Source organism: Cynara cardunculus (assembly GCF_001531365.2).
Source record: "Cynara cardunculus var. scolymus isolate 2C chromosome LG 1, CcrdV1, whole genome shotgun sequence".
In the NCBI taxonomy this organism is placed as follows: Eukaryota; Viridiplantae; Streptophyta; class Magnoliopsida; order Asterales; family Asteraceae; genus Cynara; species Cynara cardunculus.
The window spans coordinates 13,454,501-13,482,091 of NC_037528.1; the positions used below are offsets into that span (position 1 = coordinate 13,454,501).

The 27,591-nt window shown below is 32.5% G+C and overlaps 3 protein-coding genes across 5 annotated transcripts; 2 read left to right on the forward strand and 1 right to left on the reverse strand.

Moving 5' to 3' along the window:
• Positions 1-5,361: 5,361 nt before the first annotated feature.
• LOC112524159 lies at positions 5,362-6,575 on the reverse strand. The gene is made up of 2 exons (XM_025133850.1): positions 6,091-6,575; positions 5,362-5,797 (listed from the first exon to the last, which is right to left on the reverse strand). Exons 1-2 carry the CDS (start codon positions 6,512-6,514, stop codon positions 5,700-5,702), a joined length of 522 nt encoding a protein of 173 aa, XP_024989618.1. The 5' UTR covers positions 6,515-6,575; the 3' UTR covers positions 5,362-5,699.
• Positions 6,576-14,734: 8,159 nt separating this feature from the next.
• On the forward strand, positions 14,735-19,159 carry LOC112501930 (CLK4-associating serine/arginine rich protein). The gene is made up of 13 exons (XM_025105714.1): positions 14,735-14,970; positions 15,652-15,690; positions 15,785-15,933; positions 16,122-16,197; positions 16,630-16,918; positions 17,006-17,115; positions 17,266-17,313; positions 17,394-17,594; positions 17,869-17,970; positions 18,066-18,196; positions 18,377-18,515; positions 18,767-18,901; positions 18,979-19,159. Exons 1-13 carry the CDS (start codon positions 14,774-14,776, stop codon positions 19,001-19,003), a joined length of 1,641 nt encoding a protein of 546 aa, XP_024961482.1. The 5' UTR covers positions 14,735-14,773; the 3' UTR covers positions 19,004-19,159.
• Positions 19,160-24,316: 5,157 nt separating this feature from the next.
• LOC112526445 lies at positions 24,317-27,088 on the forward strand. 3 transcript variants are annotated; one of them, XM_025136730.1, is made up of 6 exons: positions 24,317-24,379; positions 24,650-25,241; positions 25,414-25,738; positions 26,046-26,127; positions 26,270-26,482; positions 26,907-27,088. In XM_025136730.1, exons 2-5 carry the CDS (start codon positions 24,707-24,709, stop codon positions 26,462-26,464), a joined length of 1,137 nt encoding a protein of 378 aa, XP_024992498.1. In that variant the 5' UTR covers positions 24,317-24,379; positions 24,650-24,706; the 3' UTR covers positions 26,465-26,482; positions 26,907-27,088. The 3 variants fall into 3 exon arrangements, with proteins under 3 accessions (XP_024992498.1, XP_024992506.1, XP_024992510.1); XM_025136738.1 differs by having other exon boundaries at positions 24,339-24,379; positions 24,644-25,241; XM_025136742.1 differs by lacking the exon at positions 24,317-24,379 and having other exon boundaries at positions 24,600-25,241.
• The last annotated feature ends 503 nt before the right edge of the window (positions 27,089-27,591 follow it).

Genomic DNA, 27,591 nt, shown 5'->3' on the forward strand with positions numbered 1-27,591 from the left:
TACTGTATATTGATGCATATTACTTAAAATTCAAGATTAYAAGTAATTATGCATAAGTACAACTTATTAAAGCTCGATGTTTGAATTCGTATTAATAACTGTGGATAAACATAATCAAATAGAGAATGAACATCTCATTTTTAAAATATAAAAAATCTAATATATAATTAGAATAATTATCGAGTTCCAACAAAATAAATAATTATTATATTTATAAAAAAATTAGATTATTAAACCAAATATAAATTACTTYGTTATTGTACATAAATTAAATTATAAAAAATTGAATTAAAAAAKTACACAAAAATGAGGAATTTCAAATAGTTAATTTGATACTAATATCGATATATTTTTGTCAAATTTTTTAATATCTTCAAACATATATTTTATTCAAAAATAAAACATCATCGCTTTCTTAAAACCACATAAAACCATATTATAACATCAGCTGAGATAAAGAATAAAATGAAATATTAAAATCACGATGTATCTCGCTGCATTGCGCGAGTACGCTTCTAGTAAGTTATAAATACATGTGTGTATATTTACACACACAAAAAGAGAAAATGGTCCCCATTGTGGTCTTCAACCGAAGAACCTATATCACTGGTCTTTACTACCGTGGTCTTTGCTGGAGAACCTCATCGCCATAGCCCTTCGTTTTCCCCAGGCCCTCGCATAATCATTTTCCCAATCAAAATAACACCTCCCCTTGTTTCTTTTTCCCAAGTTTCTAGTAGTTCTTATTGTTTTTGATCTGGAACTACATGGACAATCAAAGGGAAGAGGAAGGAACCACAGGAACGATCTGGAACCATTGGTAGTTTCGTCTCCCGATCGTACCAGTGTCAGTTCCATCTTTACCGATGAGCAACACGAAGCTTCTTGTCGTCTCCCTCCTTAATTTAGCAGCGCATCTCCGTCTCCCTCCCCATTCCAACAACACCTTTTTGGTGATACCGATTCTAAATCAAACTTAAAATCTGTTTCAAAATACAAATTAAACTCAAAAATCTAAATCAAAGTAAATCCTAAAATAAACTCAAGTCTGAATCAAGTCCCAATACAAACCTAGTTACAGAGGGAGGGACTGAAATAGGTGTGAAAAACAAACTAGTGATACCATCGTTGTATTTATTTTGATTTTGGAACCACTATGGAGAGAAAGTATAAACCACAAAAACCAAATCCATAATTTACTCTGAAAAATTAGTTTGGATACTATTTTTTAGTTTAGAGGATACAATAATTATATTATTAAAATATTTTATGTTGAAGTCTTTTGTCAATGACAATGTAATAAAAAACTATCCATCAAGATAATTATTTCTCGAGGATTTTACATACTTTCTCTAACTTTTTCCATTTTAGAGAAATTTACTGACAAATCCCTTAGAGCAAAACACTTATTTCAAAGAAACAATTGGATATGTTCTTAAGAATATGTATCTATGAAATTTTTCACAACATAAACAAGTTTTCATCCTCAAAATCTTGATATGTTTGCCTTAAATTTTCTATTTTGGAAGACACATTAAAGTTTATGTTATGATTATGCAAACATGTTTTCAATGAGATCATGATTTGCAAGTTTTTTTTTTTGCATAAAAACATGTAATGTGAGATTCAGGTTATAAACCCTAAACATGATTCATAATCATAATTTGTGGTTAAATACATACTGTGTATCACGATCGTAAACAAAAACATGTAATCACCTTGGGTTATATGGCTATCTAGAAGCTAAACTTGTGCTTCAACACCCTTTCCTCTTGCTTCCTCTTTCGTTACAGCTTATATATGTGTTTTTAAGAGAAATTTTATTGAGTTTTGTTTGAAGGATGAATTATGAAAGGAAATTATGCTATTTATACTTTTAGATCAATGGATAAGAGGTCTCATAATGACTATGGAAAAAGATGTCCATGCTTTTGGTTAACATAAATTATGCATTCTCCACATAATGTCCAATATAGCGACACCTAATCCTCCACTAAGTCACCTATTCACCAACTTAAGACACCCGATCCCACTAAAGCTTGCAATTTATGTTTTTATTTCTAATTGTTATTGTTATCATTGAATGTACCTTACACACACACATATATATATATATATATGGTGGATTCAAATAAAAATCATTCAATTTGTAAAAATCGTGAAAACCTCATTCAATTAATCATAATTTTTCATTTTGTTTATTTTTTTATAATTATGAGAGGTTGATTAACCATTTTTATTGTGTAGGGTGTTAATCATGGATATTATCATCTTCATTATTTTAATTTTAAAGAAATACATGAAACAATTTCATTAAAATTTCATTAAGTAGTATATGAAACAATTTTACAAGATTAACAATTTCATGAAAAATTTTCATAAGATTAATGATTGATGAGAGTAGTTTTTACAAATTGGAATGGTTTTCATTTGATCGCTCCTCTATATATATATATATATATATATATATATATATATATAAAGAGAGAGAGAGATGCGGTAATATCAAATGTTAATCAAAGTTTTTGTGTTAAATTTACAAACCATTTTAACCAATCATAATCCATGTTTCTATTAGGGTTTTTTTGCTTACAATTTAATGTCAAAGGTAGTTGAGTAATTTCATTTTTTATGTAACTCCATATCATTAATTGTAAGTTATAAAATCATAAAATCCCTAAAAATGTGCATTTTTAATATTCATGTTTTTATTATTGATCTTCCATTTTTATTGTTTTATGAGTTTGTGATTCGTTGAGGAAACACGGTAGTAAAATCTTCGGTATCCTTCAAGCTATTATGGATAAACGCATTTGAAAATAACTCAACAACATTGAGAAGATTAAAATGGTTTATGGTGACAATCGGAGTTCGAGTTCGGGAAGTGAAGAAAATAACCAAAGCGAATGTCTTAGTAATGGATTAATATTTTATTGTACTTGTTTCAATCGAAATTATGTTCATTATAATGCGTTTTGTTTTTTGTAGTTCATATTGTGTTGGTAGTTTTTTCTTTAATTATTAATACGTACTTAATTCACATGTTCAAATGAAATTCCATGCACGACCCATTTTCATATGTTCATATAACTAACTTTTATGAATCATGAACCATTGTGTTCATGTTATTACTCTCATTTAAGTATATATAACACTTCATGAACGAAATTTTGGGTCATATGAACACAAATGTCATTTTTGAAGCTTGATCCAAAATCTTTATATTTGTGTAAGTATTTGCACCTGGTGTTTATATATGTCAATTTGTGTAAGTGATTGACTTGATGTTCATATGATGGGGATTATGTGTTCATATATTTTCTACGATATTCTCTTCCTATGTGGCTTCATCATGTTTACAGTTGTGTACGTTCATGTTAATGACCTCCATCATATGAATACCGGTTTCTGTTAGTGATCTCACTTGATGTTCATATATGTTTATGTCAACTTACCGCGTAGTCGGTTAAAAATTTGCTCTCAAATTTTTATATAAGCACCGTTCTTGCCCCTCGTGTTTGTATAGGTCAAATTGTGTAAGTAATTGCATCCGGTGTTCATAGTATGGGGTTTATGTGTTCATATATGAACATACGATGTTTTCTTTCTACGTGGCTTGATCATGTTCACAATTTGTTTATATACATTACTAGAAGGGTACTAAAAACTAACTAGCTAAATAATATAAAATCACCTATAAAAAACATTTATATAAAATATAAGAACATAAAAGAAATTGCCAAATTTGAACGTAATCTTGCACTTGATACATGGATTAGTAGGACTCCAAGGTCTACTTTCTTTGTCCACACATACAAAAGTCTTCTAGAAATACATGACTTCCACCTTCAATAAACAAATACAAACAGAAAATTGACTATAAGAATTTGAACAGGTCCTCGTTTTATAATTCTAGAAGCTTCCTTAAGCTTTTGTTATACTATAAGAATATATTAATATTATCTTTTATGTAATACTTTATATCATATGATAACATATATATTGTGATCTAATAATTTTATTTAAAAATTACGAGGAAATGTTTTATTTAAGAGGAGATACAAAACGTACACAAACAATTATTCTTCTAATGATATAGTATTTATTCTATAACCGTCCATGCTATATATAATTAATATACCATTTATTATATGAAATCACACGTATTTGTAATCTAACAACTTTCCCTAATTCCTTAATTAAGAAAAAATACGCCATATCAACATTTATTACCTTAATAATATAATATTAATCAAATAAAAGATTACCGATAATGTACGATACAACATTAACAATTTCTATTTGTAAACAATAAACTATATCTTAAATAGTTTTTATTCTTTTCAAGATATTTTATTTAAAAAAATGACACATCAATGTGTATTATTGACGAATAAACAAATGTTTTATAATAATCATAAATGTTATTTATGTTGTTTCAACAAACATAATATTTATTTTTTTAGACCATGGGTTTCATTTATTTTATTACTTATATTAAGATATATATGATAAATAATTAACTAAAAAGATTATTTTGCCAAATCAAACTTTCTCGCTTTGAACTTCTTGACATGTACAACAATGAAATGTTTGACTAATGATCAAAATTTTAGAACGACAATGAGTAAGAATTTAGAAGATGGTTGAAAATGAAGGAGCAACGGGTCGAGTGGGGTTCATATGCTGATGTCGTAAGCCACGAGAAGCAGAGAGTAATAGTACGGGCCAAGTTTAGATTGTTGTTATAAATGAAATTGAAGTTATGGAGAGGGCCCTTCGTTCCATAATTCATAAGAATGAGATGTGGGAGAACGAAGGTGGCTAGGAGAACTCGAAGATCGCCAAATACTATGAATGCTATAAGAATATTGACATATTCTACCACGGTAAAATGTATGAAATGGAACCAAGTTTGTTTTTATTTTGAATCCTCAAAATAGGAATCTAATATTAAAATTAAAGTTGGTTTCATTTAGATTCAAAATTCTAGATCATGCTTTTTCAAAATAAAGGTTTTGATTCACGGTTATCCAAAATAGTAATGAAAACTTGTGTGTACATCGACTAATTTCAGGAGGCCTAAAGACCAGCCGGGAAAATCCCCAATGACCTTACAAGACTCGAAATGTTGATCTCTGAGTAGAATCCTCAAAAACTTAAGTTTTATTGATAGTTAAGGTAACCTTACAAGGTTCACGTGTGTTAATGTTGATTTTAGGTAAAATTAGAATGAAGACGAGTAAATTCCACATACATGCGACAAACATTTGAATCAAAAGTGGTGAAGAGTACAGCAAAATGCACCAAATCCATGTGTCAAAGCAAATATATATATATATATATATATATATATATATATCATCAACAAAACTTAACGCGTTTACATAAAGTTGGGGGGACAAGAAATCACCAAAAATCCCATGAATAAAAGACAGATTGCACTCGAGAAAAAAGCTAAAATGAAGCATTAAGACAACCGAAAGCTAACACATAACATGATTACAAAAGCAAATTTGAATTACCAAACATCAAAGTAATGCTTTAGGCAGATTCAAACCCTATTAGAGAAGTTTATATCATCAGATCTAGATCAATCTAACTCTTTCAACTATGTGTTGGTTGGGTTAGAATTACTTGTGATCTAACCAGGCCTGGATCTGATTCATCCTTGGTTTCGGACGTTGTTGATCTTGTGTTCAGCTTGATGACGATGATGATGATGATTGCAGCACTGAACAAGCAACAACTTGTGCCCATTGTCTTAACCTCGCCTTCACCGTCTGTGGATTATCGCCTTCATCATAAAACACAACAATTTCTTATAAATTTCACCACAGTCAACTGAAAGCTGTTTAAATGAACCAAGTAGGTAGTAAAATGAAATCCTGGAAGATATAGCTTCATAAATTGTGATTCAAATAGAAGCATGATTGATTAGATGAAAAGGTTAATTTAATTTCTTAGTGGATTGGAAGGAATTCATGTGAAATCAGTTTGTCAAATCGGATTAAATCAACACCAGTTTCGAATTTTGAATTAGATGCTTTAAGATGCAGAGTGATAGGAGCGTGAGAAAAAAGGAACTACCTCGGCTGAATATGGTGTGGGGGCTGCTCACTGGAGAAAATAAATCGGGCTCAGAAACAGCGTATGAGTATGAAGATACAAGCGAAGAAGACGACGACGACATTGACGACGACTTGGAAATCGTATCAAAATATTGCTTGTTAACGGCGTGATATAAGCCTAAAGCCGGTAAGGTGTTGGAAAGGCGATCATCCAATTTAGGAGAATGTTCGAAGCCAAAGCCAAGTTCAATACAAGCCTTGAGTTCATCGATATCCTCATCGGTGACGCTCTTGCTCCGGCGGTGGTCGTGTTTGCCCTTCCGCCTGATCCATTCCTCGTCTCGGTGTAGGTCAGGCGACCAGGATTTCTGTGTGTAGAGAGAGGAGAGTGGAGGCTGTGAAGAGGGAGACGGTGGGTTTGCAGCGGGGTACGGCGGAGGCATGGTCGCCCAACCCCCGTTGGGCGGGGAACCTGGCGGGTTTGAATTGGGTGGCGAAATTTCCGATTGTGAGATGCAAATTGCATAGTTGGAGCATATAAAGGAGTGGTGCGCAAGTTTTCAAAGGGCCCACCTAACGTTGAATACATTTGGTGACGTTTGATAGGGCCGACAATTTTTAAATGAAGAAAATTAATTTTTTGAATGTTTTTAATGGGTGTTTGATGAATGAAAATAAAAGAAATTAGAAATTGTTTGATTTTTCATAATATAATGGATTGTTTTTTTTAGAAGCCTAAATTTTAATTCCCTCACTTGAAGAATGAAAATTCATCCCTATTTTAATTCTTTATCATTCTTATTTTATTTCATGGACGAAATATGCCCTTAATAAAATTTTCAAAGAAAAAATTAATAGAACTTACTAATATTTTTAAAAAATCTCTAAATTTACTTAAAAAAAAAATACAAATTTCATTTTGAAAATTATTATTTCTAAAAGTTTGGTGGAGTATTAATAATTTAATATATAATTGATATATAATCTTTAAGGTTTTGTTTGTTTTTTATTAAAAAAATTTTATCATTCTTTTATGTTTGATTCGTTAAGAGGTAAGATCATTCAGATTGTTTGATTTTTTCAAATTTTCAGAGGCACTTATGTCTTGTTATCATCTTATCTGGTAAGAAGTAAACCAACCTTTTATTTGTCTATTATTGTTCTTCAAACCCTCAACAACGAGATTTCTCAATCGATTAACCTTAATCGATCATTTCTCTAAATCGATTCTTAACAAATCCATTATCACATCTCAAAATTGATGTATTTTAATATAATTTAAATATGTTAAATACCGTTCATATCATATTTTCATTTGAATGGATGTTAATTATATGATTTAGATGTAAATTTCGTAATGATGATGAATAAATATGCGAAATTGTATAAACTTATTTATAAATTCAACACTGTAATTTTTTAATAGATAAAATAGACAATTTAAACAAATTCAGACGTCTATAAAAAACAAATAGTCTTATTAATTCAGATTTCATATTTTAACACAATCTCTTATAAATTAAAAGAGAAATAAAATTTTAGATTTCAGTATATTTTAAAAACAAACGTGACCTAAAATTAAAAAAGATATAGATCAAAGTTTTCTAGAAAATTTATAATATGATATTATAAAAAGTTATTAATTATATAGAAATTGTTGACTCCTTGGAATGATTTTTTTTTTTAAATACGACGTTACTCCGAAACATACTCCATTTCTCGGAAAAAGTGGAGCATTAAATTGACACCAATCACATTAAAAAACATTTAAGCATTTATGAAATATTTTAAATCAAAATAAATGTTTCAGATATTTTCGAACAATTTAATATAAAATTAGTTGTGTTTCCTTACAATGTGGTGGGAATCGTGAATTATAATGATTTTGAAGTTTAACTGGTTTTATAAGAGAAGATTTAACTATGGTATAAGTTACACTTGGTTTTACATATTAATACAATTTGAATAAATAAGAGTTATGGTTCCAATTACAGTCTATCGATGAAAAAAATTGTATGACAGTTTAAAATCCAATATATTTAAAATCCAACATATTTAAACGACTCCACTAATGTGTTCGATTTACACCAAAAACAAAGAATCAAGAGATCAAAAGCGAGATCAGAAGTTCTAGAACAATTGAATTGGAGAACTTTTAATCACTAATGGTGAATATCAATTTGAATCTCACATTGGGGATGAGGAGAAGACATAGATGTATGAAATGGTGAAAGCATAAGTGAAAGGTGTCAAAAGTATTTTTGGAACATGAAAAAGAAAAAGTAATAGTGTGCCTTAGTAACTTGTACAATATGTTATTTTAATTGTAGATTAAGAGATTTTAAAACTAAATGCATAAAGTGATAGTACTTAATGCATTATGAGTTGTTTTTAAAACTTTTAAAACTGTGTATAAATATATAATACTTTGTGCATTAAAAATTGTTTTTAAGACTTTTGACAATTATGATTTATAAGGTAGTATAAATGCATTATTTTTTAAATGTAACTTTTATTGACTCTTGGATTTTTGAAGCCAATCACAAGAAAACAATCCCAAACATAAGAAAACACCCCCAAAAAGACCCCCATAAGAAAACAATAATTATTTTATTATGGGGGTGTTTGGGCTGTTTTAAAAAACATAAATTGTTTTAAATAAGCAATTTTAAACATTTTCATAAGAAAACAATAATTATTTTATTTTTGAATAAAATATAGATTTGGAAAAAAAATATCAATGTTAATATGAAATCAACTATTTAAAAGTTCTGTTTTTGATGTAATTTCTTTAAATTTTTTATTATAATTTATATTAAATTTAATAATAAAATAATTTATTTTTGATTTAATAATATAATATTTTATAAAGATAATAATTAAGTATTCTGTTAGAATTCAATGATTATCCTAATTATATTTTAGATTTTTAAATTTAAAATGAGATATTTATCCTGTATTTGATTATGTTTATCTGCAGTTAGTTACACGAATTCATATATGGAGCTTTAATAAGTTGTACTTACACACAATCTACTTGCAATCTTGAGTTTTAAGTAATATGCATTATTAAACAGTATTTTACGCATAAAAAATGATTTTTAAGAGTTTTATCAAATGATTTATAATATAGTATAGATGATATAAATTTCATCAAAGTGAAAAGTATATGATACAAATTCATTTTCACAAAGAAACAAAATATATGAAACAATTTCATCAAAAAAAATTATATGAAAACAATTTCATTATATTAAACACTTTCATAAAACAATTTTATTCAATTAAACAATGAACCATGTTGTTTGTATGGTTTGTTAGATTTCACTTGTTTGTAAACTAACCTTGCCTACATGTATATGTTATCTATTTATATACAAGCATGTTATTGACATTTTATAGGCCTTCGGCGAGATATGAAAAAAGTTCCCTCGATGAATATGAAAAAAACTATTTATTGTTTTTATTATCAAAAATAGTGAATTCAAAAAATACTAATGATTCATAGAAAAACGTATTTCCAAGTATTCCTATATGTAAAATCATTCAATAATAACTTTTAAATTAATATTATTTAACATATCGTTTTCACATAACATCGTAATCCGTTCCACAATCAAACATATTATATGATATATCTTTAGTATATAGATTTACATCATTTTTGTGGTCACAAATGTTGACTATTCAGAGTAGCACTTTACATAAATTAGTTGTGTTTACATGTCACATCATGTTATTGTTTTCATAACAATTTTAAACTTTTTTAGGGTTAAAACATACTTTTTATAAAACACCAATCTTATAATCAAAATTCAATTTTGGTTAGGCAGGGATGGGGCAGAAATATGGCTTTCAAATTAAGCTTCGAATTAGTGGATGCTGCCCAAATGAGTGAAACTCATCACTACCTCGTAAGGGCGTTGAGACCATAGCATGTTACACAGTAATGTTGATCTTTTTTTTGGCGTCAAGGACATTTGGAAAAGTATATAGAAAAGACAGTTCTTTGGCTTCCCCCCATATACCCCCACAGATGCGGATGAATTACGTTCAACGCCCCTTGCTATTGGTTCCGATCCGACAAAGGTAGAATGCCTGGTCGAAGGTCCAGTACAGTAGGTAGCAGGTGTGTTCGTTTTGGGGGGACCCCAATCCCCGATCCCCAGTCTTGAGAAATATATCGATCGATTGTGATTCTTTCTATTCCCGTCTTCGTTCCTGCCGAAAAATTTGATCACATCTCCATCCCCGTCTCCAACGAGAAAACGGGGATTCTTTTTCTGTTTGGGTAAGTTTTTTAAAATTAAATATGTGAGATGCCGCACATGTTTAAACCTCACATTTTTCCAATGAACCAAAAATCAAAGGAAATTTAATTTAATACAAAAAATATGCATCATCATATAATAATCAATAAATCGAAATCCAAAAGAAATTAAATTAAATTTAAAAGATTAACGTCACATGTACCAAACATATCGAGTAATATCCAGAATATATAAAATATAAATTAACATTTATCGATTTAATAGAAATAATAATAATATATTATTATATAATCTATTAATTAATATACAGGTACCGGGGGGGGGGGGGACCGCGATACCTATCTCCGGTTTGAGCCAAATGGGTATCTACATCCCCATCCCCGAGACACGATTTAACAGGGAATCCCCCGTCCCGGTTGTAGACCGGGTTCTCGACGTTTTGAGGCCAATTCCCATGCCTAATTTTGGTAATAGCTTGAGATATTGTTTTCAATTTTAGAAATATGTGAGTACTTAAATTGTGTGCATTTAATATTAGTTAATAAGAAGTCAATAATGTATAAAAAAATAAGGGTGCGTTTGGTTTGCAGGAATGTTTCTGAGGGATTTGGATTTGCAGGAGGGATTTGGATTGGATTGGATTTAAAATCCATTCCTGTGTTTGGTTTGCAGGATTTTGATTGGATTTGAAATCCATTCCTTTATAAATCATGTTTGGTTTGTAGGATTTGGATTGTGATAACATGGTGGGAATGAAAAAACATACACAGAAAGTCGCATCCTATGTTGATTTGAACAGAAGCCAAAACATACACAAAAGGGATTTGAATAGAAAGTTGCATCCTATTCGATCCACTGTTATATAAACAGTTTCAATCTACTGTTATATAAAGGAGTCTATTTTCAATCTACTGTTATATAAATCATTCAAAGACGAGGGGTTTACTGGCGGGTTAGGGCGGCAACTTCACGAGGGGACAGGAAGGGAGCACCGACGAGGACGACCGATTAGGGCTGAAGCTTCACGAAGGACGGTAAGGGAGCACCGGCGAGGAGGACCGATTAGGGCTGAAGCTTCGCGATGGACGGGAAGGGAGCACTGGCGAGGAGGAGGGTGAGGGGACAGGGAGGGAAGCGGGAGGAAGCGATTATAGGAATCCCGTAGGATTGGATTTTAAATCCCACCCCTTTGCAAAGGATTTTCAAATCCCATGTTCAAGGGATTTTAAAGAAATCCCGGGATTTCAAATCCTGACAATTTGGCAAACCAAACACAAGATTGGAATGGATTTTAAATCCAAATCCCCCCAATTCCATTCCATTTCTGCAAACCAAACTCACCATAAGGGTAGTTTTGAAATTATATATATATATTTATATTTATTGGATCGTCTCATATGGTTGATATACTTTTTTTTCAAAATGTGGGACTTTTCTTAGTTAATAACAAGGAATCTATTATATTCCAACACAAAAATAGAATTCATGTGGAGTGAATAATCAAAGGAGTTGGTGGGAGATGAATGATGGATAATATATCAATGTTTTATGGGCAAAGTAGTTCTACATTTTAATAGTAAATACATTTATTTAGACAAAACAATAAAAAAATACTATAAATGAACAACCAATTATTCTTTTACATATTTTTTTTCTCCAATATAATTAGTTAAACATGCTTGGATTCTTAGTATAATACTAAATTATTTTTAGACCATATTACAGACAAAAAAAAACTTGTGTCTTTTTTAGTTTTAATTTTTTTTAAACTACTGCTATGTACTATGTAGTGTATATGAAAAAAAATGGACCCCATTTCTTATGGGTGGTTGCGCACTGAACATACAGCGGAACTGCCCTCCGGCCATGTATATATATATATGTGTGTGTGTGTGTGTGTTTTTATTGTTTTTGCAATTCAATGTTTTGTTAGATAGCATTCTACAATCCTTACACATGCACGTAAGTCTTCTACATGAGGATTGTTTAAAATAAATTTGGATCAGAAAATGATGAAAAATTGAAATTGTATTTGCTGAATGACTTTTTTTTTGTCAATTTCTCGTCTTCACTATGCGTAGGTATGGATGATGACTTCCCCTAGCCCGCATAGGTATCCAATTCACTTGTGTATGTTGAAAACCGAGGATTTCTTACTAATCGGGTTCGAAGATGGGGTCGGCGTCGAAAACAACCACGTTTCTAATAATCCGGCAACACAGGGTGGCAAAGTTGCATTGAAGTTTGTGGGGGAAGGACCCCACTCGGAGCTTAATCTTTCAAGTAATTTAGGTAAGATGTATATTTTTTACTCTTATGTCCTTAATTGCCTCAATCATTTATGAAAGTTCCCCAGTGGCTCAGTCCGTTTTGACGAAACCTCCACTCCCTCGCTTGACAATCACACCCTCACGCATTGATTGTTTTCTACCGCTAGTTTTTGCAATCGTGTTGTAATGGTAATATTGGTTGATGATTTTGTTAAATATATTTCAATTTCTCGTTCTTTTAGTTTAAAGATAAATCAATTCACCTAATGATAATTCTATATATACTCAAGCCAATTCCTCTATACGGAAATTTTATAGAGTAAATAATAATATAATTTGCTATTCGATTAACCAATATGGTAAAAAAAAAAAAAAAACTGAAACTTATTTGGTTAAGCAAACGGTTAACTCGCAAAATGAATAACCCGAAACCATTTTGCTTCCTGTAAGCTTTTTGGTTCCGGATTTTCTTATACCCCTAGGACGCCTAGTCATCCAAGTTTCTGGATCCGCCATTGACAGTGGATGGTATTCCCTGCTCCCGATATATGTATTAAATACATATATATTTTTTAATTCAATTTATAAATTCTACGATCTAATGTACTTCATATTTATAATACATGCATCAAGTCATGGTTCCCAAACACAATAAATTGGGTTTATAAACATTAAATACGTCTATATGTCTTATTAAACTGTTTTATATTGACCAAACAATTTTATGTTATGTAAAATGTTTAAATTAATAAAACGTTTTTAGGTGTTCCAACAGCTTTTTAATGACATTTTTTAAATAAGCTGTCATATTAGTTTTTTATGTTGCAAAAATAACTATATATGCACATTCCGTTAGTGTTGTTTTCTTCTTTTTTGGGCTTGTCTGTGTTGCTTGTCTTTTCTGTGACATCTTCTGCTTCATGATTTGGGATTGCAGGGGCTGAGCCTTTTATGCTGCTTGTTTCTTTGTTTCGATTTTTGTTTTTGTTTAAGTCATGTATTTCTCTACTATTTATGGACGTCTTATTCTTTTATGTTTCTTACACGAACTTTTACGTTTGAATCTTGTTTATTTTAATCTTATTTGCTTCAAGAAAAATATTATCTTGTTCAAACTTCGATATTATCTTTAAAATGATTTTTCATATATTTAAGACGTTTTGAAAAATGTATGCGAGCACACACATGATGGAGATGTGAGATTTTTAGGTATATTATCGTAAATGAAATTTTAATTAAATCCGTAACTTTCTCATGAATATAAACTCATTTTTTTTTCTTATATAGCCGGGTGATCATGAATTTAATTAAAAACTAATTTAAGATCATTTACCCAAATGAGTCATTAACTCTACATGATGTAGTAGATAATCAAATGAGTGAATTATATTTTTAGTCTCTCACATATGACTCTTTTCAGGTTTTCATCCCTATATTTTTGTAAATACAGTCGTGATCAAAAGTTTGTGTTTCAAAGTCCAAACTGGTCCCCCCACTTAACACCGTTAATGAAAACTTAGTTAAATCAATCATGTGCCCTTCACATGAGGGGATCCAAGCGCTGATAGCATCAACCAAATGCCATCGCTGCTTTTGTAGCAAGGTTCATTAAGGGGAGGCACCAAGATGAAGATGGGAATGAGGTGGGGGTGATCTTTAGTTTAGTTTTTTTTTTTTTTTTAAATTTCAAGCTTTAAATACCTGTATTTACAAAAACTTATAAACGACAAGAATAAATTGACGAAAATGTCTCTTTATATGATTGACATAAAATTGTTAAATGGATAGAAAAGTTTGAACTGCTCACTCGTAGAGATCTGGGCCCCACAAAGAAGTATGAATTCCGAATAAAGGAAGGAGGTCCTTTCCTTATTAGCAGGAAAGAGAAAGTACCTGACTTCAAAGGCAGCTAGCGAGTTTCATTCAATAACGAAATTTGGACCATCTATGTACTTTTTGAACCAAAATATGTAGTTTCCTCTAATCTAATTGAATACTCAAAAATTAGGGATATTTTTGTAATATTGTAGATTCGGCAGGGACTTATTTGAAAATAAACTTTTTTCTTCTTTTTCTTTGCAACTTTAGAGGGATTAGGTTTCCATTCATCTACAGTGTACGCCTATCTGAAATCGAATCAGCCGATCAAGAGGGAGACACGATGTGGCACGAAGCTCGTCGGTCGGAGAGGAAGGTCCATGACATGATGGACGCCGCCCGGAAGAGGGCACAGAGGCGGGCGGTGTATCTAGCCAAGCGACGCGGTGATCCACAGCAATCCATCCAGGTCTCAGGCTCTCGCTGCCGTGTGTACCGTGATGATGGCCTCTACCAAGCCACCGAAGATCAGCAAGGCCTGTATGTTCACTTGTTGTCGTAAATTATTTGGCTCCTTAAGTCAGTTTTTGGTTGTCTTAAGCTCTTAATTAACTATCCATCATATTTTGTTTATCTGCAAGTAATAATTTCTCTTTCAATGGTTGATGTCAGCAATCCTATTTCTTAGGTAGATGTCTTGACAATTGTAACTCCTCCACTCGGATTTGCCTGTGTCCCTAATTAGTTTCGCAATTCCAATTCGAGAACCCTAGGAATCTCGTGGTAGAAAAAGAGGGGAGAAATAGTAGAAAATAGAGGGTTAGGATGACCTAATTCAAATGATCCATTGTCATTCTGGCAATTGGTTAGCTTACTGTGATCTACCATACTTTGAGCTACTGCATATGTTCTTGACCTTTTTAATGGATGGAAAGAGCAAACATGTTTATACCTCTCAATAAGTTGTAGATTGCACGATTACTGAAATGCAACCCAGGTCACCCCTTTTTTATATTTGTTATTTGGTTGTAACACTTGCACTGCTTTTTATTGTGGATGTGTGTGTTTATATTAGGTCATATATCATATATGAGAACTCCAATTCTTGGACTTGGAACTATTCTCTTTTTTTGAACTGATTCTGCCTTTCTATAATTTCACTGCAAAACTACCTTCTCTTTTACCTTGAAATCTTGACCTTTTGTGTCTGCTATTTATTAGGATCCCATGGAATGGGAAACAGGACATTATGATTGACAGGTACTGGATTTCTCATCCTGCGTTTCTTAAAATTTCAACAGCTTGGGAAGGTTCATCCACCTTATTGGCTGGTTTCTCAATTTGCTTTTTGTAGATTTGATGGCCGTGCTCTTCTCGATTTTATAAGAGACCCTGATTCTAGACGTTTCCGTGTCATTGAGAAGACAGAGGAAGAAGAAGAATTAGAAGAGTTTGTTAGTTTTGAGCGTTACCGGGATTTAATTAAGCATCGACGTAGAGGATGTCGGTACTTCTTTTGGTTTGATGATCATGCTTTAAATTATTGACTTTAAAAATTGTTGTCGCCTTAGCTATCTACTGTTAGTGACAAGGCAGTCTGCAAGAATGACCAGGCAACCTTTTCTGAGTCATTGCCATAAGGTGGTATTATTTCAATGCATGTTTTACAAGCTGCTGTTCTCTATTAACAGTTAGTGACGAGGAAGGTTTGCAGCATGTTAATCAAGAGATGGAGGCTAAAAGTGCTGCTTTATTTGGATTAGACAGGTTTGCCTGCATTCTTACATGTTCAAATAATCTCTAACAAAGGATTTCTAGTGTGGATTACATGCGAGAAAATTTATTTTTTCAGTAGAAGTTTTTTAAATGAATTTTGAGTGATATCATGCTTTACATCTCAGTTGTTACTTACATGCAACAAACAGGAATCCTAGTGTGTGGTATAATTGTTTTCTTAGTCTGAAGACTTATTCCCCAAGATATGAAGCGGTTGTATCACCAGTCTTACATATATAATATCAATACTCTATTTCTTTGTGGTGTCTTATGGCTACTAATGATCAGTCCATGCTTCCTTTGAGTCTCAAAAAGTACTGAATGGATTGTCTTGTCTTGCTTTTTATCAACATGCCTGGAAGGCAGTGCTATTTTATGAACTTCTACGTCTTAGTTTACTTATTTTTATTATATATTTGGCAGGTCTCAAACAACCCAAGCCCCAGCAAATAGGGGTTCATATTCACAAGTGGGCTTCTCTTATGATGGGGATGTAAAAGAGGAAAATCAAGACTCAGATGATGATGATGAAGAAGAAGATGATGACGAAGATGAAGAGGATTTTAACAGTGATGATAGCAACGATGAAGGAATGGATATAATTGCCAAGGAATTTGGAGTGAAGAGGTATGGGTGGCTTGTATATATGGATAAAAAGGCCAAGGAGGAGGAAAGGAGGCAAAAAGAAGTGGTGAAGGGAGATCCTGCAATTGTATGTTATCAGCCGATACGTTGGATTGGTGAGTCTGGAGATTTAAAATACAACTTTTACTGAACCTGTTCATTTTGAATCATGCAGAGGAAGCTGAGTCGTAAAGAAAGAAGAAAGGCTTCTCAAATTGAAAGAGAGAGGGAGAGAGAATCAGCACGGGTCTCTGGAAGTAGAGTTCTTCATCATGATCCCTACCGGTACATGCTCATAGTCTTCCGATATATGCCTTTTCAAAAATCTCTAGTAGAAAATTTTATTCTTCAAAAGGGACTTTAATGCAACATGATGGAGTCAACATACATTTTATAATGGTCGTTCATTTAACCAACAATGAATATTGTGTGCAGGGAGTCTAGACGAAGTCCAACATATGAAGCTTATTCACGTTCTAGAAGGTAAGTTTCTGGGAAATTTTTGTTGTATAGAAAGCAACTTATAGAGACTTCCAACAATGGGTAAACACCTTGACTTGCAGATCTAGATCACGATCGTACTCCCCTTCACAATCAAGGCGTCATGGCCGTGGTCATTCTGATGATACTCAGCGGAATAATCCTAGGGCTCCAAAAATAGAATACATCACGGAGTTTGGGGGCTCGACGGACGGTGGTGGACCCAAGCTTGCTGGATATACTCCTCCATCATCTCCTCCATCCCAAGTTGATGCATTGAACCGGTCGGAGCACTGTTCTAATTATTGCATAGCTAGATTCACAAGTCTTTCTCTGCTGCCGTGTATCATCCTCTTGTTACATGAGGAAAACTATTGTGTTTTCGGATAATACTGACTTAGGTCATCAGCTTAGATGTGGAGAGAGAGAGAGAGAGAGAGAGAGGAAGCTTCCTTTTATGAGTTCATTTTTTCCGTGGATGGACCTTTTGTCATAGCCTCTTATCTGGTTAGGCGCTCATACGGCTTTCTTTCCCCTAATGCTTCTACTTTTCTGCAGGCCATCATCTGGTCAAATTCTTGAAGCCTTGCATATTGATCCTGCATCTGGTGTATCCCTTGATGGTGAAAGAAATGCCAAATTGTCAAAACCATCAGCAGGGTACTTTAGTTTGCTGGTTTTGTTCTATTGTTTATAGTTTTTAGTGCCAGCAAGCATTATCTGGTGCCTAAGATTCTCATTTTTTTTCTCGGCAGATCTTCATCAGGACTAGCCAAGTTAAATAAGCCTTCCGGTAGTGGAAGTCTTGCAAAACAACAGGGAGAGAAAAAAGAAACACCTCAGGAGCGACTTAAGCGGATTATGAGCAAGCAACTAAACAAGCAAAGTATACTTTTATTATGTGTCAATTTCGTTATCAAGAAAGTAAAATTTACCATCACGTGGTGCTAGAAATATGATGCTGCAAATTAGTGCGTTGAGAGGATACCGCTTTTGTTATTTCTTGTACTAAATTTGCGATGATTGTTGATGCTCTTGTGCCTTCATGGTTCACTTGTTTTTACAGTCAAGAAAGATACTGCTGCAGAAATGGCTAAAAAACGAGAACAAGAGCGCCAGAGGCTTGAGAAACTGGCTGAAACCAACAGACTAAGTAGATACAGGCACCGAAGCCGTAGCAGAAGTTTCAGTCGTTCACCCCCAAGGTGGTATCTTACATTTTACAAAGCTGTTCATCATGTATTCATGATCTCAAGTTTGATAAATGGTTCATCGTTTTTTATTGTCTATCACTTACTGGCCCAATGGAAAGTCGGCTTCGGAGGTTTCTTTTTTCTGTAAAGAGAAGGGTTATTTTCAAGATAAATATTTGGTGTTCTTGAATTAGCTTTCAACTTTGAAAAGAATATTTGTTGGTTTCCACTTACACTTGTAAAAAATTGGTGTTTATATCCAGACGATATAGCCGGCACAGTAGAAGTCCAAGTAGGGGCAGAAGCTCTCGAAGATATCATTCTCGGTCCCGTTCTCGCTCACGTTCTGTATCGCCAGTGCGGTCCTCTCGTTCCATCTCTCACTCTCGGTCTCCAAGGTAAAACCCATGTTCCTGATTGATGAAAAGAAGCAGTTTTAGGGGTGAAGGAAAAGTAATTGGAGCCAAATTTGCAGGGTGAGAAGCCGGTCCAAGTACTAATAATAATAGCAAGTTGCAGCAGAGGTTTGATTGTGACATCCACCTTTTTTTGGGTTTCTGTGTTCTGGTGTCTGTTGTGTAGGCAGACTATATTTATGTGGTGTACGTATTATATTTGGTATTTTTATTTCAAAATCTGTAGTTATGTTTGAGATAGATTCATCTCCTCGCAGCTTGTGTTATCTATCGTCTTACCCAGAAGGAACGAAGAAAACCCACATGAGTCGACTTTTGTGGCTGGATTCAGAACTCAAACCAACTTGAATTTCTAGGGATTATGCATTTCCTCAATTTCATCATTCTACATGGATTCTTTTGCCAAAGAAACAAAAGTCTCATCTTATTTTCTCAATTACAAGTCTTGAGCGTGGAGCTCGACGGCTTTGTCCAAATAAAAGACAAGTCATGGGTTCGATCCTAAGCCCCTGCCTCAACCGATGAGTGAGTCAAAAGAATGTCCCATCACATTGATGTCTTTGAAAGCAGTTTCTGTGTGAGGCTGGTTAGAATTATCGGTAATCAATTTTTTATCCAAATTTTCTCCTACTAGGTTATCATCTAACAAACATATGCATATGTTCTTTACTTGCGATGCTTCGTAGTTGGGTAGAAAATGAAAAGTTCAAAATTTATGTTTGAATATAAATGGCTAAGTACATTAATTTATATACTTTGTAACAAAAGAATAATTAAAAAAACCAACGTATTTGACGTCTTTTATAGGCATGAAGTTTACTCCACCTTTTGTTGCATAACTTATGATGTGAGGTATGCTTTTTGTCAAAATAAATTTAACAAGTCATGACTCTTAATGCATTAGTGTTTATACTTAGTTCTCTACAAATGTTATGCGAAAAGGTTAGATTGTCCATATTGTCTCGTTCCAAGAGTATTATGTGATAGGTAAATCAGGCATACAATGATCCACTAGGTGGGTAGTTTTACATTCCTCTTTTTACAAGAAGCTCAACCCTCAGAAAAATTGTGACCCTCATAATACACCTGTCAAACTTGGACTAACGCTAGTTTTCTTAAATATATCACATTAAAGTTGGCTGTATTATGCCATAAGGCTATACTTAAAAAATTATTGTTACAAGATTCTGAACAATGATCTCGATTATATGACCTTGCTGATAAGTTTGATGTAAGAAAATAGATGAAGTAACAATTTAAAAGAAAATTATTTATTTAAATCATGATTAATGGTTTATGCTACATGATTTAATAATAATAGAATTGATATGATTATAAACTATTAATAAATATCAATTTTTAATAATCAGTGGGAAATTGAGTTTCCGTTAATGTCGCCCCAATATCCAACACATGCTCATGTTACCATTCTTCTAGAAGGAAGGGTAACTTTCAAATTTTTTAAAATATCTTAATTATTAAATACTCATTCATTCTCAAATAAATATCTATTAATAATAACAATAAAATTTTAAATTACATAACTTTACACATTTTAATTAATTAAACGATACATTTACTATTAATAATAATAATAAAGATAGAAATTTTTCTCAACACAAGAAGGGTAGAACAGAAAATTAAAATTTTATTTTTAAAATCAAAACTAATTTTAAAATAAAGTAAAATAAAAATATAAACATTATTTTATTTTAGGAAATGGTTATAAAATATGCCTAACAGGTCTACTCAAACCTTTACGTTTACAATTTTCAGTAGAATTTATTAAGGAGGTGTTTGGGATAGATTATAAAAACAACTTATTGATTTATTTCGGTGTGACACCGATAATAAGCACTTTTGAGTGTTTGGATAAACAACTTATACCGGTGCCAAACTGGTAATAATGAGTTTTTGAAGAAGTTAAACTCTTTTAACTTATAATAAATTGATAAATGTTTTTATAAAAAACATAAGTTATTTCAAATAAACAATCTGAAACACCCCCTAAATATTTTCAATCCTTTTTAGGATAGCAATTTAAACTTCCAAATTCCAAGTGTTAATTCATTTTAAAAAATATTTGACAAAACAGTATCGCTCTTCTCAATAATTCCTTCGAATGCAGAACCTGGTATCAATCCTTTAACGGCACGCCTTTTAAAAAATAATTTAAAATACTTTTTTAATTATTTTATTACAGAGTCAACACTCATATTTTTTATGGTGGTCAATGTCTAAAAAAACAAAAAATAGAAAAAAAAAATAAAAAAAAATAGTGTGGTTTGTTTGGCTTCTCCAGTGATGAACATGTGCTTCGGTCGGTGCCTATCCCTTGAACAAAAAACCGAGCATTATAGCATATGTATTTGCATTCGCCGCTTTTTTATTAATTTATTAATACATTTTTTACTAGAATAAACCACCAACATATTTATACGTACAAATCATTTGGATTCAAAATAATGTGTATTACTTTACAGTACATAATCATTATTACCGACTTAATCATTAAGGACTTATAAAAACTAACTAACTAATTGATGAGATAGTAGTTTATTAACACGATGATCAGGAGTCGGTCCAAATTCAACACATATATGCAATTGCAATGATAAACTGGTTGAATTTGGATTCTTTTTTATTTTTTAGCTAGGTCCACAATGGATATTGCGGAAGTGGTAACATTTGGGTCAATCCGGGAAAAAAATGGTTAGAAGACTAATTTGGACGAAAGAAATGGTCATTTGAACTAATTTCTCTGAGTTTTTTTTTTTTTTTTTTTTTTTTTTTTAACATAGTGGCCACTTTTTCATAGGAGGTTTTTGGTGAGGCTTTTCGTCATAGGTCGTAACTACATGACCTGCTTTTTTAGAGGTTTTTCGTATTTAATCAGTTTTCACTTTATAGAATTTCATAAAAAAAATCTTTATATTTAATCAACTTTATTTATTAATATAATTAAAATAATCATACTTAAATAAAATCAATAAATATGTAAAATAAATATATAACTAAAGTAATTGTATTTTTTTATATATTTAAATTAATGTCCCAAATATTCGATGTATTTTTATTCAATTTTTTTTCCAGATATTTAATAATCCAGTTTTTGTTTTTTTAGTATACATACTTTTATACAATTTAATAAAGAAATTTTTATAAATAAGAATATAAATTATATGTGTTTAAAAAATTATATAAAAATTATGGTGTGGGATCCATTATATAAACGAAACTATCATCACAAGGACAATTTTTGTTGTTATTATCAAGACGAAACTGCACAAGGAACTCTAGTGAAGAGTTCTAAACCTCTCCTCCTCCCCCCTTGAGATGCAACCTCCATTTTTTACGAGGTTTCTTCGATTCTAAGTTTTTGATTTCATTTTGTAACCGACTTTCAGTAGTAGATCACTGATTTTGGTTTTAGATTTCATTTTGGAACCAAATTTCATAGTTTGTGGAGGCTTTATCAACGTGGAATCGATTTTCACCATTTTCTTGAATGGTGAAAATGGAGGAGTTAGAGTGAGAGGTACCAATTACAATTGTTAAGTGATTTCATCCCTTTTCTCCCTTGTTATAACCATTACAAAACCTCCTTATCAATCTTCTGCTTTGCTATGACCAATAATTGTATTTATTGTAGTTTAGGGACGATTTTCACAGTTAGGTGTAAACCATAAGGACCAAAATTGTAGTTTACTCATTAATATAAACCTTTTAGTAATTATATTTAAATTAAATAGTACGATCTTCAAAATGTTGACATAAATAAGTTGATCATCTGAAAGTAGTTTATGAGGTTTGGTCAATGTTTTGAGTTATCGTGCAACCAATATATTAAACTCTGTTTAAAGTGTGTTTAATTAAAGTTGTTAAACAATCATTAACAAAATTGAATATAAAGGAGTTATTAATTAGATTGAATATAAAAGAAACTGTTTGGTTAGAGGTATTAAGTAGCCATTAATGAGATTAATTATAAAACAAACTGTTTGACTTTATATAATATAATGAGTTAATTCCTCCACAAATTCGAACATTTCAATCCAAGTTAAAACTGGAAGGAATGAAATCCATTCTCTATCATTTTCATTTTTATTTTCATTTTAATTCTCATTTCTTACTTGAACCAAACAGTCTCTAAATCTTGATAGTATATACAATAAAAAGGTAGTTCTAGTATTAATTCAAAAAATAATAATATTATAAAATTATAAAATTATTGTCCTCATATATTGACCTAAAATTTTATATCTATGTTTGACATGGTTTTTTTCCCACTTATTTCCCCTTTTTTTTCACCTATCAAAAAACTACGCAGATCCAAAACCCTTCTTTATAATCAAATGTACGTTACAACATCTCTTACTCAGTTAGAGGTTGGAGTCGGTCATAGGAAGGGTAAACACAATCTCTTACATGATAAAATACTGTTGACAGCAAGTAAACAATCTCCTAATACATAATAGAAATGTAGTAAACATCGCAAAATAAACAGGTTGAATTGGATTACGAAACTCAACTACTGGATAATAAGTTATGAACCGGATTACAGTAAAAAAATTATAATAATAATATAAACAAAATGTGAATTATAACAGTAAGATATATATTTTTCTCTCTAGACATACAATAAATTTTTTTGTCCTTTCAAGAAAGACTAATAAGTCGCATTCAAGATATCCACATTCATACCATTTGCTCAATGACATGTCTTTAATAGTTTGTTGGGCATATCAAATATATCTCCAAAATGCATAATCGTTGTATTATTACATAAAACAAATTGAATGGTGGATTGTTTTACACATAACAAATGATATATTGTATTATGATATAATATTATTTTTACAACCTAAACAATCGGTCATCCAACTGGTAATCACAACAACCTTACAGCAAATCAACAAGAGCAGTTATATCTCGATCATTTTGTATTTCAAGTAAACATTTCATAAATCAGTTTGGTTAGAAAATGGTTCTGTATTTCAAGTAAACATTTGGTTGTAAACCTAAGTGGTTGGTTTTATCAAATTTATATAAAGCAGTACTTCAAATCAAACCAACAGTATCTTTAATTATGTCCCCTAGGATGACCCACGATATCAAATGTAAGAGAAACCCCACATATAAACTAAATAAATGTTGATGTATTATGAATCAAATAACATATTTGTGGTTTTTGTAGGAAGAATGGAATAGATTTTGTGAAATTGGAAGTAAGGAAGAAGGTCGGAAAACGATGGGGACAGAACCACATGGATTTCTGCCATCGATAACAGACAGCTTTTGGCTCCAATACCATACCCCTGTAACAATCTAATTTTAGCTTCATCTGGGACAAGACCTGACCATTCAGATACACTACAATCAACCAATAATATCGTCATCTTCTTCATCTCCATCTCCATCTCCATCTCCATTTCCATCTTCATCTCCTTGATTGATTCGGTAAACCCTTTTCTTTCTTTCTTTCTCGAATTCTTGAAAATTATCTTTTGTTTCTTTGATTTCGTACTGAACTTGGAAGTATCTCTTTCACTGGTCCACAAGGAATAAGGTTTTACAAATTGCAATTTGTTGTAGCTTTCTCCTTCGTACTTGTAAGATGTCCCATGATGTTGCATTCAGGTTTATCGATTATAGTGTTTTGTTTGGTGAATTCTTGTGGGTGTAATAAGTACAATTCTTATCTAACCCCTGGTCGATTTTAAGGTGCAGATTTGAATCTTGATTTGTATCTCCAAACCCTAATTCATTAGAATCAGATTTAGTGCAATGCGGGTGTGTTATTCACCAGAATTCAGATCCATGAATAAGGATTCAACTTCGTTTCGTAATTCCGGTGCATACACAAGCCCAGGTACTCCTGATTACAAGGATAACCATGGCTGCAGCGGCGGTGGCGGAGGAGGTTTTCAAAAGGGTTGGTGCTCGGAAAGGGTACCGTTGCCGAGCAATAGTAACCGGCGGCGTGCCAGTTCGAATGTATTGATGAATGGAAGAACATTGCCTTCAAAATGGGATGATGCCGAAAGGTGGATTACGAGTCCAGTTTCTGGTTCTGGGTTTTGCAAGACTCTAGCTCCACCGTCCCAACGACGACCCAAATCAAAAAGTGGACCATTGGGGGACACTCCATATTTTTCGAACCATTCACCGGCTTTCCCGTTTCTTGAAACCAACGGTTTTCTTGCAGGTTCGCCATTTTCAACTGGTGTTTTGGTGCCCAATGGGTTATCTTTTCACCATGCTCACACCGATTATACAGTCACTCCATCTGCAAATTTGTCTTCATATCCTGATTCTCAAGGTATAATTTCATAGAATGCATTCTGATATCGTACTTCTTGTTGGTGGATATCGTTTCTTGATTAGATTCTTGATTACAAGTTATGTTTATTTGATTTTAGTGGTTCTTATAATAGTTTGTAGGTGTATTTTTATAGGATTTTTGGTTGAATGTGTTATAAATTGATGTGCAGATGAAAAGATTGATGAAAACAGTGTTACCCGTGTGATTTCAAGGCGAGATATGGCTACCCAGATGAGCCCTGTGGACAGCCGAGGGTCATCTCCAAACAGAAGGCCGCCACCGTCCACCTCTCCTCCACCAATACCGTCATCAGTGGAGCCTCGCAGCCACCATTCTGCTAGAGTGGAAGTCAGGGATGTCGAGGTAGACAAAGGAATCACCATCACAAAGCAAACAAAAAGACACCCGAGGAGAACAGAAAAGAATAGGCCAACGGAGATCAAGAACCTGGATTTGACATGGAATCCCACAGAAGGAGCAACCGAATTGTCAAAGTATGTCTCTAACATGTACTACATTTCAACTATGGTTAGCAAATTAGCTGATAAGTTAGCTGTTGTTTGAAAAGCTAGTTGTCGAGATTATAATTGAGAGAGAGGGAGTCTTGAGCAGCCTCTGGTCTTATCACAATGTCACTCCTGGAAGCCATCTTGGAAAGTAAAAGTGAATTGTTTCACTTGGTGATGTTCGTTTTTGATACCGATAAAAAGGGAAAGCGGGAACCTGAGTTTTGAATCTATATATGTGCATATATCTAAAATTACATGAATAATGGATTTTCCTCTTGCAATGCCTTTGCAGGCTCCAGAAAGAGGAAGCAAGGATCGTTGCTTGGGAGAACCTGCAGACTGCAAAAGCAGAGGCATCAATTCGAAAACTTGAGGTGTGTTTGCCATGATAATTAACCATATCTTAATCTAATGTCTTTTTTTTCGATATTCCTAACGCTTCTGTAACAGTTTTAATGTTTTGATGAGATTTGTTTTGGTTGAGTTGGGTTTAAATATCTATCACTTCGTTAACAGATGAAACTGGAAAAGAAGAAATCAGCATCGATGGACAGAATCATGAAGAAGCTTAGACTCGCGCAAATGAAAGCCCAAGAAATGAGAAAAACGATGGCAAGGAGTGAAGCTCCCGGGACTTCCCGCAAAGTCATGCCCTTGCAGCGATATGCAAACATTTCTCTTATCTCCTGCTTTCGTCCCGATCACTCCTGATCCTTTAACTTGATTCAGGTGAATTCTTGTTTCTTGGTTCTCTTTATTTGGTTTTTGATGTATTCATGGCATGTTTTCTTTTAAAGTTGTTGTCAACAAAAAAAGAGAAGTTATTTGCAAACATTTTTCAAGTAGAAAACTGTTTTGATAGTAGGTTCAGGTTCAAAGGAAAAAAAAAATGAAAAACCGAGGAATACTCTGGTAATGGTTCATCTGGACAGTATGCACATGTGCATATAAGTAAATTATAAGCAATTTGTCCGGTTGTGCATAACATGCATATGTGCATGAAATATGTACATGTATGTATCATCCAAATGAATGAATGAATACTAGGGTGTTGCTCAGTTTTTCATTTTTTTTGGGAGTTTTACCCCGCACCTCCCACTTTGAGAGTGTAGATTTGATGTTTATGAAATATATGTATTGATTTTGTGTGCAGTGAAGAGATGAGTGAGAAGGCATGGTAGAGTTTGTGGTTGATGATGCAAATGGAGTTTGAAGAATGTTGATGCAATAGTTTTGGGTTAATTAGTAGTAATTTAGTTGAATGGCAGATGTTGAGTAAATATGTAGACGGAAAGAAGGTACATGTAATGTTTTTGTGTGAATCTACATTTACTACATAAGCCATTGCTGAAAAGAAACATCCAAATTGAATTCCACCTAACAACAACAAATATATATATATATATATATATATATATATATATATATATATATATATATATATATAACCAAAGGAACCGAGTAAATCCCAAGGAGCAGAGAAACTTTTTCTAAAAGAAGTTAGAAATGTGGAACGTCTAGAAGAGGTGCGAGATTGGTGAGTTCGCGAGTAGTGGCATATTAGAAAGTTAAGGTACCAACTATATAAGCATTTTGTAGTTAAGGCACTAAAATTGTCTCGTAACCAATAGTCTAGGAATGGTTTTTGTTATTTGCTTTAAACGATATGCAGGGACTATTTCCTTGCAAGTTAATGGTCTTGACGGCTAATTTGTTCAGCCATATATGAGTGTTTTCTTTACGGCTTAATCATTAAGTCATTAAACCAAAATAGTTATATGGTATAAGTTTGTACCCCTCACTTGTTCTTTTAAGCAACCTCCAAAAAATTAATACAA